Source organism: Talpa europaea, assembly GCF_964194135.1.
Source record: "Talpa europaea genome assembly, chromosome: 8".
Classification (NCBI taxonomy): domain Eukaryota; kingdom Metazoa; phylum Chordata; class Mammalia; order Eulipotyphla; family Talpidae; genus Talpa; species Talpa europaea.
The window spans coordinates 48,680,146-48,694,632 of record NC_140075.1 but is presented as its reverse complement, the minus strand read 5'-3'; the positions used below and the strand labels follow the sequence as shown (position 1 = coordinate 48,694,632).

At 37.4% G+C, this 14,487-nt stretch overlaps 1 protein-coding gene across 1 annotated transcript in view; it reads left to right on the top strand.

Annotated features, from left to right (window-relative positions):
* The window catches only part of VPS13C (vacuolar protein sorting 13 homolog C), a gene marked incomplete at its 3' end in the record, with an annotated part of 165,273 nt that overhangs the window by 115,101 nt on the left and 35,685 nt on the right, over positions 1-14,487 (top strand). The window contains exons 64-67 of the mRNA XM_084239974.1: positions 438-566; positions 823-956; positions 2,776-2,902; positions 3,089-3,324. Coding sequence (XP_084096100.1) covers positions 438-566; positions 823-956; positions 2,776-2,902; positions 3,089-3,324 — 626 coding nt within the window. The remainder of the gene's footprint in view (positions 1-437; positions 567-822; positions 957-2,775; positions 2,903-3,088; positions 3,325-14,487) is intronic.

Genomic DNA, 14,487 nt, shown 5'->3' with positions numbered 1-14,487 from the left:
CCTCTCCTGCCGCCCGCTGCTCCCCTCAGCAGTGTACTTTGGTCCTTCTGCCTGCTCTGCTCCCCGCTCTGGCTCTGGTGAATTCTCTCACCCTCCCACGCTTCTGACTGTACCCAGTGCTTGTATAAATAAATCTTTAAAAAAAAAAAAGATTATAGTTTTTAAATACTCAAGATATTTAAGTATTCTTAATAGGGTCTTCGATTTCTTTTACTATGTTTATTCTGTAAGTACATTCAGTGTGTTATACCACTAGGGTTTCTTTGGTTTCAAAAATAGTTATTTTGTCAGTAATTTTAATATGAGATGTGGAGGTAATATTTTAAGAAATTTAGCAATAATCGTATTACAGTCCGATTTAGAACTGAAAACTTAGTCACTAACTTGTTTATACCACAGTATTGTTTTAAGACTGATATTAACTTTTATATTTATAGTGCCTTCCATTTTGGCCTGAAAATTTGTCAGGCAAACTTTGTGTGAGAGTTGTGGGCTATGAAGGATCCTCCAAGCCATTCTTTTATAACCAACAGGATAATGGCACTTTATTGAGCCTAGAAGATTTGGTAAGTTTACATGTTTATAAATAAAATTTCTGTCAATTTTAAAATTTGAAATATTTTATGAAAACATGTTACAGAATCCATTGGTGATCTTTTCAGTGTGCTTCCATATTAATATACAATGCTGTATATATATACATATTTGTGGATCAGAGCCAGTTAGCTTTTCAGTAAGAACTTCATGATTTTTTTTGCCTGTATAACTGTTTGAAATTCCAAATGTAAACACGTCAAACATTCATTTTTTTTTCTACAACAGAATGGGGGTATCTTGGTGGATGTAAACACTGCTGAACATTCAACTGTCATAACCTTTTCTGATTACCATGAGGGATGTGCACCTGCCCTAATAATAAACCACACCCAGTTGGACATCCTCACATATAAACAGAGGTATGGAAAAAAGGTTCATAGAAAATCTGATTTGTTTTTACATGTCCACTTGGGAACTTGTGGAAACACTTAGGAAACACTTGGTGTTATATGTTATACATTCTGTATGTGTTCCAAATTCCCAGAATTTGGGAAGATAATATGAAAAACATACTGTTTCTTACTAATAACATTTACTAGATTTTGAGACTATAATACACTTTGAATCAAACTCATTAATAATCTGCAGCAAAACTTAAGAATATTTGTGCCAAGTGAAATAAATAAGAACTGTTAATAAAATCACGTCAGTACAGATCAGGTTTTGCTGCCAAATGTCTTATGACACCAAACTTAGAGAAAAATCTTTGGGCTTTGGAATCTCTTAAATTTCAGAATTGGGTATAAGGAACTGTGAGTCTGTTTAAGCATAATTATTCTTTTGTAATCTGGTAATGCTCAGTGAACCTCTTTCTATAAATCTTTATCTAGTTTTGTTTTTGGTAGGGATAGTAGAAGATTAAATGAGAGGACAATGAATAGATAATGGTGGTGAATGTGTAGAACAGGATGATAGGAGTTTTGTTGATCTTGTTAGTGCTGTCGTTTGATTTGGGTCATGCCATTATTAAATGACATAACAAATTTTAAATCTTTATAAAATATATTTGCAAAGAATTATTTTATTTTATTTTTTTTAAAGATTTATTTTTATTTATTTATACAAGCACTGGGTACAGTCAGAAGCGCGGGAGGGTGAGAGAATTCACCAGAGCCAGAGCGGGGAGCAGAGCAGGCAGAAGGACCAAAGTACACTGCTGAGGGGAGCAGCGGGAGGCAGGAGAGGTCTGCGCGCTATGCGGGACCCTCCGCCAATGGCCGGGGAGCAGCCGGGGATCGAACCGGCGCTGCAGAGGCTGCCGACATCTTCGCAACCCAGCGCTCAACCGCTGCGCCACTGGGGAGACCCTGCAAAGAATTATTTTAAATCTTCATAGAATTACTTTGCACATATAAATTCTGTATGGAAGGACATATATGCAAACACATTCATTAACTCTCCTGGCTTGAATCTACTGATATTTTGTTTACATTTTTTATTGAAATTACACTGCATTTTAATAATAGGAGTTTCAAGTGTACATCATTAAAAATCAGCAGGTATATATACTACATTAAGTTTACTGCTAAAGAAAGCACAGATTGGGGTTAAAATCTAATTGTGCTGTTTTTTTACTTCTATTGGGAAGATTTTTGTACATATGGGTTAATGCTTCTTATACTTTAGCTCAGTGTTAAGATCTTCTTACAATCCTATTAAATGGGGCCTAGGACTTTGCATTTGAGCAGGGCCCCAGTAATGCTGATGCTGCTAATCCACGGACCACACATTGAGCAACAGTATGGGCCCAGTTTTTTTTTTTTCATTCCTATTTCATACATATTGCAGTTGATTAAAAAGCTAAATTTAAGCACTGAATGAAGTTCTTCTACTAGACAATTTACTGTTGACAGCCTTTTCTGCAGGTGCTTTCTCATATACAGGAGTATTTATTTATCTTAATGAAATGCATTGGTGTGATCATGCCTGGATCAACTCTGGGTAAAAAGCAACTTCAGAAGGGTCACTATTCTTTTACCTCAAGCTTCTAAACCATTTTTCTCTCTCTCTCTCTCTCTTTTTTTTTTTTACTTTAAGGCTACTTATTTTTAGGCAGAGTTGTGCTGTATTAACAAAGCCAATTTTGTAAGATTATTGTGTTAATCCCCTCTTAAATAAGCCAGTGGCCTGTGTTTCTCAAGGCCAAGATATTTTAATCTTTGCTCTGTTGTGTTTTAGTGGATCACAGGAAGAAGTGGTATTGCTGCCAAGACAAGCTCGACTTTTTGCCTGGGCAGATCCTACTGGCACCAGAAAAGTTACATGGACATATGCAGCAAATACTGGAGAGCATAATCTGTTAAAGGTATCATTTTATGTTAATCAGTGCTATATGAGTAACCTGACAGGAAAGGAAGCTAGACTCACAGAGTCTAGCTTTTTAAAACTTCTTTTTAAAACTTCTCTTACCTGTTTTAGTTACTGTAGTTCAATTTTATGTAATAAGAACTCTTTGCATGTGGTTTTAATATAAAGCCTCTATTTTCTCCAGGATGAATGTGGACAGTTTCCATATGATGCAAACATCCAGATACACTGGGTATCATTCTTAGATGGGCGCCAAAGAGTTTTGCTTTTCACTGATGATGTTGCCTTGGTGTCCAAAGCACTGCAGGCAGAAGAAATGGAGCAGGCAGATCATGAAATCACGTTTTCTCTCCACAGTCTTGGGCTTTCACTGGTTAACAATGAAAACAAACAGGAAGTTTCATATATTGGGATAACCAGGTATGGAAGAAGAAAGATAAGGCATCAGAATTCTTTAAAGACATTAAGTTCACAATATTCAATTTGATGTGAATTGAATGTGACCAGATACTTGTTCTTAATTTGATACACTGTACATTCTTTCAGAAACACTAAACAGTTGTTTTCACTGCTAGTTGAAAAGATTCTTAAAAATTGACTGATATGCCTTTGCCTGCACAGTGTATATTATCAGTTGATAAGGAAATAAGAGGGTGCTTATTTTTTTTTGTTGTTTGTGCTTTTTAAATCTATTTTAAAAACACTGAGAAATGATACAAAAAAATACATACTCATGCAATAAAAATGCAGAGATAGAAGCAACTACCTTATTTTGTGCTGGAGAAATTGACATGGTTAGGGGAAGCCTGTAGTGTTGAGTCATACAGTTCATAGAAGAGGCAATAGTTGACATTTTATGTTTACATAGTCTTTAATGGGTAGTTATTTAGAACTTTTTTTTTTTTATAAATTTTATTGTTATATTCCCCATACAATTGCAGCCCCCCCATTCTGACCCCAATCCCTCCCCTCCCGCCCCCGCACCCCTAAAAGTGTCTCTGGTTCATAGTTTTTTGTTGATTTTGATTTTCACTTTCTTATAGTTATTCATTTTCCTGGTCCCTTATTTAAGTTTTCTAGATTCCTGCTATGAGTGAGACCATCCGGTATTTTTCTTTTTCTTTCTGGCTTATTTCGCTGAGCATGATCCCTTCCAGCGCCATCCATGTTGCTGCAAATTGCATGTGTTTATCTTTTTTGAATGCTGAGTAATATTCCATGGTATATATGTACCACAACTTCTTGATCCAGTCATCTATTTTTGGGCATTTGGGTTGTTTCCAAAGCTTAGCTATTGTAAACAGTGCTGCTATAAACATAGGGGTGCAGGTGTTCTTTGGAATTGATGTTTCTGTGTCCTTTGGGTAAATACCTAGGAGTGGAATTGCTGGATCATATGGAAGCTCTATGTTTAGTAGGTCCAGAAATCTCCACACAGCTCTCCACAGTGGTTGGACCAGTTTGCACTCCCACCAACAGTGCAGAAGAGTTCCTTTTTCTCCACAACCTCGCCAGCATTTGTTGTTGCTAGTTTTTTTAATATGTGCCATTCTCACTGGTGTAAGATGGTATCTCATGGTAGTTTTAATTTGCATTTCCCTGATGGCAAGTGATGTTGAACATTTTTTCATATGCCTGTTGGCCATTTGCATTTCCTCTTCAGAGAAGTTTCTTTTTAGCTCTTCTGCCCTTTTGACTGGATTCTTTTCTTTGTTGTTGTTGAGTCTCATCAGCTCTTTGCAGATTTTTGTGATCAGTCCTTTATCATTAGTGTTGGGTGCAAAAATGTTCTCCCAGTTGGTGGGGTTTCTCTTTGTTTTTGTTATTGTCTCTTTTGCTGTGCAGAAGCTCTTTAATTTGATGTAGTCCCAGCTGTTTATCTTTGCCTTCACTATCACTGCTTTGGGTGATGTGTCTGTAAAGATGTCTTTGATGAGCAGATCACATAGTGTTTCGCCTATATTTCCTTCTATATATTTTATGGTTTCAGGTCTTATGTCTAGTTCTTTAATCCATTTTGAGTTGATTTTTGTGTATGGTGTGAGGTAGTGGTCAAGCTTCATTCTTTTGCATGTAGCGACCCAGTTTTCCCAGCACCATTTATTGAACAAACTTTCTTTGCTCCAATGCATAGTCTTTGCTCCTTTGTCAAAGATTAGTTGACCATACATCTGTGGGTTTATTTCTGGATTTTCTATTCGATTCCATTGGTCTGTATGTCTGTTCTTGTTCCAATACCATGCAGTTTTGATGATTATGGCTTTGTAGTATAGTTTGAAGTCTGGGTTATAATGCCTCCATTCCCTTCTTTTTTTTTCAGGAGAGCTTTGGCTATTCGGGGTTTTTTGTGATTCCATAAGAATTTCATCAATAATTGTTCTATTTCTTTGAAGAATGACATTGAAATTTTGATTGGAATAGCATTGAATCTGTATATTGCTTTTGGTAGGATGGCCATTTTAATAATGTTTATTCTTCCAACCCACGAGCAGGGGATGTCTCTCCATTTCTTTGTGTCTTCTTCTATTTCTTTTAACAGTGTTTTATAGTTTTCTTTGTATAGGTCCTTTACCTCTTTTGTTAGATTTATTCCCAAATATTTGATTTTTTTTGTTTCAATAACAAAAGGGATGGTTTTTTTTATTTCTTCTTCTTCAGATTTATTGTTTGTGTATAGGAAGGCTACTGACTTTTGCATGTTGATTTTGTATCCTGCCACTTTACTGAACTGATTGATGAGTTGAATTAGCTTTTCTGTGGAGTTTTTGGGGTTCTCTATGTATAATTCATATCGTCTGCAAATAGTGATAGTTTGACTTCTTCTTTTCCTATTTGGATTCCTTGGATGTCTTTCTCTTGTCTTATTGCCCTGGCTAGGACTTCCAGTATTATATTGAAAAGCAGTGGTGAGAGTGGACATCCTTGTCTTGTTCCAGATCTTAATGGAATTGCTTTCAGCTTTTCACCATTGAGAATGATACTGGCTGTTGGCTTGTCATAGATGGCCTTTATGATGTTGAGGTATGTTCCTTGTATCCCAAGAATTTCAAGGGCTTTTATCATGAATGGGTGTTGCACTTTGTCGAAAGCTTTCTCAGCATCTATTGATATTATCATATGGTTTTTATATTTCTTTTTGTTGATGTGTTGGATAACGTTGATTGATTTTCGGATGTTAAACCATCCTTGTGCCCCTGGAATGAATCCTACTTGGTCGTGGTGAATTATCTTATGGATACATTGTTGGATTCTGATGGCTAAAATTTTATTGAGGATTTTTGCATCAGTGTTCATTAGGGAGATTGGCCTGTAGTTTTCCTTTTTTGTGTTGTCCTTGTTCGGTTTTGGTATTAGTGTAATGTTGGCTTCATAGAACGTGTTTGGTATTGTCCCTTCCTTCTCAATTTTTTGGAAGAGTTTGTGAAGGATAGGCACTAATTCGTCTCTGAATGTTTGGTAGAATTCATTTGTAAATCCATCAGGTCCTGGGCTTTTGTTTTTGGGGAGGTTTTTGATTACCATTTCAATTTCGCTAATTGTAATTGGTCTGTTTAGGTGTTCTATTTCTTCTTTATCTAGCTTTGGGTGATTGTAGAGTTGTAGGAATTTGTCCATCTCCTCTAGATTGTTGAACTTGTTTCCATATAACTGTTCATAGTAGTTACTGATTATTCTTTTGATTTCTGCTGTGTCCGTTGTGATTTCTCCTCTTTCATTGATGATCCTGTTTATTTGTGCTTTCTCCCTTTTTTCCTTTGTGAGCCTGGCTAGGGGTTTGTCTATTTTATTGATTTTTTCAAAGAACCAGCTCTTGGTTTCATTGATCTTTTGGATTGTTTTTTTAGTTTCAATTTCATTTATTTCTGCTTTGGTTTTTATTATTTCTTTTCTTCTACTGGTTTTGGGGTTTTTTTGTTGTTCTTTTTCTCGATCTTTGAGCTTCGAGATTAGGTTGTTTCTTTGAGTTCTTTCTTGTTTCTTGATGTGAGCTTCTATTGCTATATATTTTCCTCTTATTACTGCTTTTGCTGCATCCCATACATTTAGGATATTGGTGTCCTCCTTGTCGTTCAATTCAAAAAATTTTTTCATTTCTTCTTTGATCTCCTCATTAGTCCAGTGGTCTTCCAGTAGTGTGGTTTTTAATCTCCATGAGGTAGGAAAGTTCCTTGCCTTCTTTTTATGGTTTATTTCTAGTTTGATGCCTTCATGGTCAGAAAAGATGGTTGATATGATTTCAATCTTGGTGTATCTGTTGATGTTTGTCTTGTGCCCCAGTATGTGATCGATCCTGGAGAATGATCCGTGTGCGCTTGAGAAAAATGTGTACTCCGTTTTTTTGGGGTTTAGTGTTCTATAGATGTCTGTTAAGCCCAATTGCTCTAGGTCCTTATTTAGAGCTTTGGTTTCTTTACTTATTTTTTGTCTTGTTGATCTATCCATTGTTGATAGTGGTGTGTTGAAGTCTCCCACTACGTATGTGTTTTCTCTGATGTCTGTTTTCAGAGAGGACAACAGTTGTCTGATATATTTTGGTGCTCCTTCGTTTGGTGAGTATATGTTAATGAGTGTTATTTCTTCTTGAAGTATTGTCCCCTTGATCATAATGTAGTGACCATTGGGGTCTCTTTTTATCTTTTTGAGTTTGAAATCTGTTTTATCTGATATAAGTATAGCTGTTCCTGCTTTCTTTTTTGGTCCATTTGCTTGTAGGATTGTTTTCCATCCTTTAACTTTGAGCCTATTTTTATCTTTTGTAGCTAAATGTGTTTCCTGGAGACAGCAAAAGTTTGGGTTTTGTTTCTTAATACAGGCTGCAACTCTGTGTCTTTTTATTGAAGAGTTTAGTCCATTTACATTTAGAGTTAATATTGATATGTTAACATTTGTATTTGCCATTGTGTTTGTCTTTCCTTTGATTTTATTTATTTATTCTTTTAATAACTTTTTTTTTTTTTTTTTTGGCCTTCTTTCATTGTTATTCGTCCCTCTGAGGTTCTGGCTTTAGGACTCCTTGTAGTATTTTTTGGAGTGGGGGTTTAGTTGCAATGAAATTCCGGAGTTTCTGTTTGTCTGGGAAGGTCCATATTCTTTCTTCAAAGAGGAAGGAGAGCTTTGCGGGATAGAGTATTCTTGGTTGGCATCTGTTTTCTTGGAGTCTGTTGACTATGTCCCTCCACTCTCTCCTTGCCCGTAGTGTTTCTTCGGAGAAGTCTGATGTCAGCCTGATTGGCTTTCCTTTGAATGTTATCTGTTTCTTCCCTCTTGCCAGCTTCATTATTTTTTCCTTGTCCTGGATTCTTGGGAGCTTTACTATTATGTGTCTTGCTGTATTTTTTCTTTCGTTGTGGAAGTTTGGTGTTCTTCTTGCTTCTTGTATATCAATTTTCAGCTCCTTCTTCACATTTGGGAAGTTCTCTTCAATTATCTCTTTGAATATTTTCTCTGTTCCTACTTCTCTCTCCTCTCCTTCTGGTATTCCTATAACTCTTATATTTCCTTTCCTCATGGAGTCAGATAGTTCCCGAAGTCTTTCTTCATTCTTTTTCCTTCGTACTTCTCTTTCCTTTTCTGTTTTGGTTCTTTTTATTTATGTGTCTTCAAGAGCACTTATTCGTTCTTCCATTTCATCAATTCTGCTTTCATTGCTTTTCCCAGAATTCTTTAGTTCTTCCACTAATTCTTTGATATCCTGCATTTCTTTTACTTCCCTCTTTAGGGACTCAATTTCATTCTTCTGATCGTTGATTATTTTTCCCTTATCATTGTTTTCCTTTATGACTTCTGTCAGTTTTTTAAATTTTAAATTCTAAATTCTCTTTCTGGAAGGCTCAGAAGTTCTTCCAAGTTACTGTCGTTGCAATCTGGGGCTGGTTTTCTTTTTGTGGTGTGCTTTTTCTCTGGAGAGTTGCTAGGTTGCGTGTGGTTCTTCTCCTCCCTACTGTCTGTTTTCTAATTTGTCGTATGCGTTGGGACACTGTGTTGTTGGGACTGGCCGGCATCTTGGGTGGGCTTCTCTTCTCCCCTCTGGTTCCTCCAGGAGTCATCTGTCAGTTTCAAGCAGTCTTTATTGGAGAAAGGTCCCTGTCCTAAAATGTCGATGTGGGGACACACTCCCCTGTGCGCCTGGTCTGCCCCGGCGGTGGGTTCCTGCTCCCCCTCTGGGCTTGGACTGCAGACCAGAGGGGGTCTGGCGTGGGCGAACTTCCCCCGCTCACCTCTGGCTCCTGAGGAAGCCTTCTGCAGGTAGTCTTTACTGAAGAAATGTCCCTGTTCTAAAATGGTGATGTGGGACACACTCCCTGCGCGTCCGGTGTCAGGCACACTCTTCTGCGTGCCTGGTCTGCCCTGGCTGTGGGTGCTCGCTCTCCCTGTGGGCTCAGACTACTTGTTTGGAAGGGGCCGGGTGTGGGCTAACTCCCCAGCTGGCCACTAGCTCCTTCAGGAGCCTGTGCTGGCTACAAGTCGCTAGGTGGCGCCAGAGATCTCTCCTAGAGCCCTTGGGAAGCTGATTTTCCACCCCGTGGGACAGGGAGCAAAGCGGGGATGGTAGGGTACACCTCAACGGCTTTGGGGTGCTGTGTCTGCCTTGTGCCCCACCGTCGTGGGGAACCCACGCCCCTAATTTCGTGCCCCGGGTCTCAGTTCCAAAGCCCTCAGTTCCAGGACGCGGGCTGTAGCCCAGTTCAGTGGCGCGGGAATGGCGCCTTTTGCACTGCTCCCGTGCCTGGGCGCCTGGTTCCTGCTTACTCAGGGAGAGACCTTCACCTCAGTGAGGACCTCCGCGCGTCTCCCAGCAAGCCTAGGTCGTCTCCCAAGCCTAGGTCGCAGGCGCGGGGACCTGGGCAGCCGCGATCCTGGTCTGCACTTGCTTTTCAAGCGCGCAGAGCGCTGCTTTCAGCAGCTTTCAGCGCAAGCTTACGGGCAGCCCGGGCTGTGTGCGGTCTCCCGGGGTCTTTGTTCTTCTCTAATGGCGCCCGGAGCCGTTCGCTCACCGCCACGGCGAATCCTGCAGGGTTCGCCTCAGCTCCCGCTCAAGGGGTGTGGTGGCTGCATTAGTTCCTTTCCACTCACAGTCCCGCTTGCTGCGTCGTTTGTTCTTGTTGGCCGTTTTGGTTTGTTGTTTCCCTCCTCTCTGCCGGTCGGAGAGTGCCGCCTCTGTGGGGGGGGGGGAGGGGAGCAGGGTTCTGCGCTTCCCTCCCTTCTAGTCCTCTTTTATGGCCACTTTCTTCTTCGGGTAGTTTTCTGGAGTCACCCGTTTATCTTCCGTGTCCCAGTTCTCACTGGGACCTGCCGCTTTTCCTCCCTATTAACTTTTTTTAATGGGAGATCTTACTCGCAGCGTCTCCTCGCCGCCATGTTGCTCCGCCCCTAGAAGGAATAATCTTAAAAAGTATTTAGAACTTTTTAATAGGGATGGGACCATTTTTTTCTGGATCTGCTTATATCTGTAAGAAAAATGTTTGAATTTATTTAATTTGATTTTTAAAAATCATACTAATTTTGGTAAAAGACTCATTCTTATATGGAGGCCAGTTGGTGGAGTGGTTAATATGTTGCCATGTATAATCAGCATTGGAACTATAATAAACTTGTGTTTAATGAAGTAAAAATTAAGTAAATAAACAGGTGATGTGTGTAATACATTTTGCACATAGTATTATGCATACTATTAATAAATTATTAATACACCTGTGTATACACGAGTAATATATTCTCTTGGTTGTACATTTCAGAATTATATAGTATTTTTTAAAATAAGTATGAAAGTCATTTTTAAGTCATATAAATCTAATTTTCTCTTGTTTTTTGATGTCGCTTTTTACTTTTATATTATATATGCTATTATATTTTATCAAATTAGCCTTTATGACATTTTAAAAATTTATCTAGAAAAACTTGATCGTTTTTCTTACACACAATACTTTCAGCACACACAATAAATATGTGTGCTGAGGAAAAATAAGTCAATTACTTATGTAATTTTAAAATATAGACTAGTATTTGAGCAGTTTTAGTTGTAAAGCGAAGTTGACTATGAAGTACAGAGTTTCTATATACTCCCCAAGTTTCTCTTATTTTCCCTTATTAACATCTTGAAATTGTAGGATATGCTTGTTACTATTGATAATTAATACTGAAACAATATTATTACCTAAGGTTTATTGTTTATGTTAGAGTTAGCTTTTTATAGTATAAATTTTCTAAGTTTTGACAAATATATATAATGACATGTGTCCACCATTATAATATCATCTAGAACTGTTTCATTACCCTAAAATCTCCTGTGTTCTACCTGTTAATATGTCCTTTCCTTCCCCAACCCCTTGGAAACCACTGATTTTTTTTTACTATCTCCAAAGGTAGCCTTTTGGAGAATGTCATTGTCATGTAGGCTTTTCAAATAGGCTTTTTGACTGAGAAATACTTTTTTAAAGTTTCTTACGTCTTTTTTTGTGACTTGACTCTTTTTTTGTGACTTGACAACTAAATTTTTTTTTTCCATCATTGAGTAACTAATCCATGACTGAACATACCATTGTTTATCTGTTTACCCACTGAGGATCTCTTGGTTGCTTCCAAACTTCGCAGTTATGAATAAAGTTGCTGTAAACATTCATGCACAGGATTTTGTATAGATAAAAGTTTTGAACTCATTTGGGTAAATATCAAGAAGGGGAGTGATTGCTTGATCATATGTAAGAGTATCTTTAGTTTTGTAAAAAGCTTCCAAATTGTCTTTCACAGTGGTAGCACCATTTTGCATTCCTACTTGGAATAAATGAGAGTTGTTCCACATTATCGTCCACATTTGATGTTAATGTTCTGGATTTTGGCCATTCTACTAGGTGTGTGGTGGAATCTCATTGTTGCTTTAATTTCCTCTCCCTAATTATATGTATGGTGTCAAATATTTTTTCATATGCTTATTTGTCATCTGGATATATTCTTTGTAAGGTATCTCCAGCTCTTTTTCTTATTTTTTATTTGTTCTTTTTCTCATTGTTGAACTTAAAGAATTCTTTTTACATTTTGGATATCAGTATTTTACCAGATATATTTTACAAATATTTTCTCCCAATTTATGGCTTGTTATTTCCTTCTTTTAACAGTGTCTTTCCCACACAGAGATCTTTAATGAAGTTCAACACATTTTTCCCCCCCTAGGATTGTATTTTTTTTTTAAGAGGCATGTATTTTTATTTATTTATTTGTTTGTTTGTTTGTACATGCACTGGGTACAGTCAGAAGTGCGGGAGGGTGAGAGAATTCACCAGAGCCAGAGCGGGGAGCAGAGCAGGCAGAAGGACTGAAGTACACTGCTGAGGGGAGCAGCGGGCGGCAGGAGAGGTCTGCGTGCCATGTGGGACCCTCGTCCGGTGGCCGGGGAGCAGCCGGGGATCGAACCGGCGCCGCAGAGGCCGCGGGCAGCTTTGCAACCCAGTGCTCAACCGCTGCGCCACCAGGGAGGCCCTAGGATTGTATTTTTGATGATACATCTTTAAAAAGTCATTGTCAAGCCTAAAGTCACTTTGATTTTCTCCTATATTATCTTCTAGGAGTTTTATAGTTTTGCATATGATATTTAGGTCTGTAATCAATTTTGGATTAATTCTGGTGAAAGATATAAGCTCTTCATCTTGATCTATTTTTTTTTTTCTCAAGTGAATGTCCAGTTGTTCCATCACCATTTTTTTAAAAGGATTTATTTATTTATGCATACAGGGACTGGGGTGTAAAGCCAGAAGGGGTGAGAGCACTCACCAAAGACAGAGCGGGGAGCAGAACAGGCAGACTGACTGAAATACACTGCTGAGGGCAAGCAGCCGGCGAGGCAGGAGAGGTCTGCTGCTCCATGTGGGTTAGCTGTTTAGTCAAGGATTGAACAAATGTAGCAGTGGCTGGCGGTAGCTTGATAGCACTGTGTCTTTAACCCCTGTGCCACTAGGGAAGCCCTCCACACAATTTGTTGAAACGACTATCCTTTCCCCAGTGAATTGCTTTTGTGCCTTTTCAAAAATAAGTTGAGTATATTTGCTTGGATCTATTTCAAGATTTTCAGTTCTGTTCTACTTAGGTGTTTATTCTTTCACCTATACTGCACTGTCTTGATTTCTGTGATTTTATAGTGATCATGAAGTCATATATTACAGTTCACTAACTTTCTGTCTTCTCTTTCAATATTGTGTTGCCTGTTTTGAGTTTTTCGTCTTTGTTTATAAAATTTAGAATCAGTTTGTCAGTATCCACAAGATAAAAGTCATCATTTTGATCGGGAAGAGCTGATATCTTGATAATATTGAGTCTTCATAACCCTGTACAGAGATGTTTCTATTCATTTATATGTTTGATCTTTTTCATCAGACTTGTATTCTCCACATGTAGATTTTGTACAAATTTATTATTTTTTGTGTATGCCTAAGAATGTCATTTCTTTGGTTTCTAATAAAAATATTTTTATTGTCAAATCCTCATTGTCAATATAATTATATAATTTATAGTGGAAATTTTATTCATTATTTTCATAGCAATGACATTGTAAATACTGCTGTTGACTAATACCAACACTCACGTCATCTGAGAACAGTTTTATTTCTTCTATCTTGTGTACCTTTTATTTTCTTGTCCTATTGTTGTATCTAGAATTTTTTCTGTAATGTTGGACAGAAGTTATGAGTGTGGACAGCTTTGTTTTGTTTCTTATCTTAGCGAGAAAGCATATTGTTTCTCAATATCATTAAGTATGATATTGACTCTAAGTTTTTTTTTGAAGATGTTCTTTATCAAGTTGAGAAAGTTCCTCAGTCTTCCTGGTTTGCTGAGGTTTTTTATTATGAATTGTTGTTGGAATCATATAATTTATAGTAGAAATTTTATTCATTACTTTCATAGTGAGAACATTGTAAATATTGCTATTGACTAATATCAAGAAGCTATGTAAATTAAAATGATATGAACTTATATTGTATTACTGTGCAAACAGCATTCTCTAATCAGGGATTAACAAAATATGGCCCATAAGTCAAATGTAGCCTGCTTCCTGTTTTGGTGCCACCCTTGGACCATAAAAGATTTTTCATAAGTTATTAACAAAAAATCTTCTGTTACACATGAAAATTATACAAAATTCAATGTTGCACATAAGTAAATTTTATTAGAACATAGCCTCACTTATTCTTTCATAATGTCTACAGCTGCTTTTGCACTGCTTTTCAGTGTACAACAAATCTAATTATGTAGTTGTAATTTAAGTGTTTGAGTGCTCCACATATCTTTGTACTATAACCTTGTTCTTTTACTACTTTGCAAAGAGTTGAGATCTCTCATGACCTATAGGTAGAAATATTTCTATTTATGACATTCATGCTGCACAATGTTAATACAGTTATGAGGATTTTATATATTCCTTTATATAAAAGTATGCCCTTGATGAGATATGTAACAATTTTAGATTTGAGATGAAACTTGTAGTAGCACCATATATACTCAATTATGATGAAATTAGCCATGTATTCATCATGTTAAAACAAGAGAAGTAAACTTTTAATGTCTCGCTTATAGGGAAAAATTGTGAAATGAAAT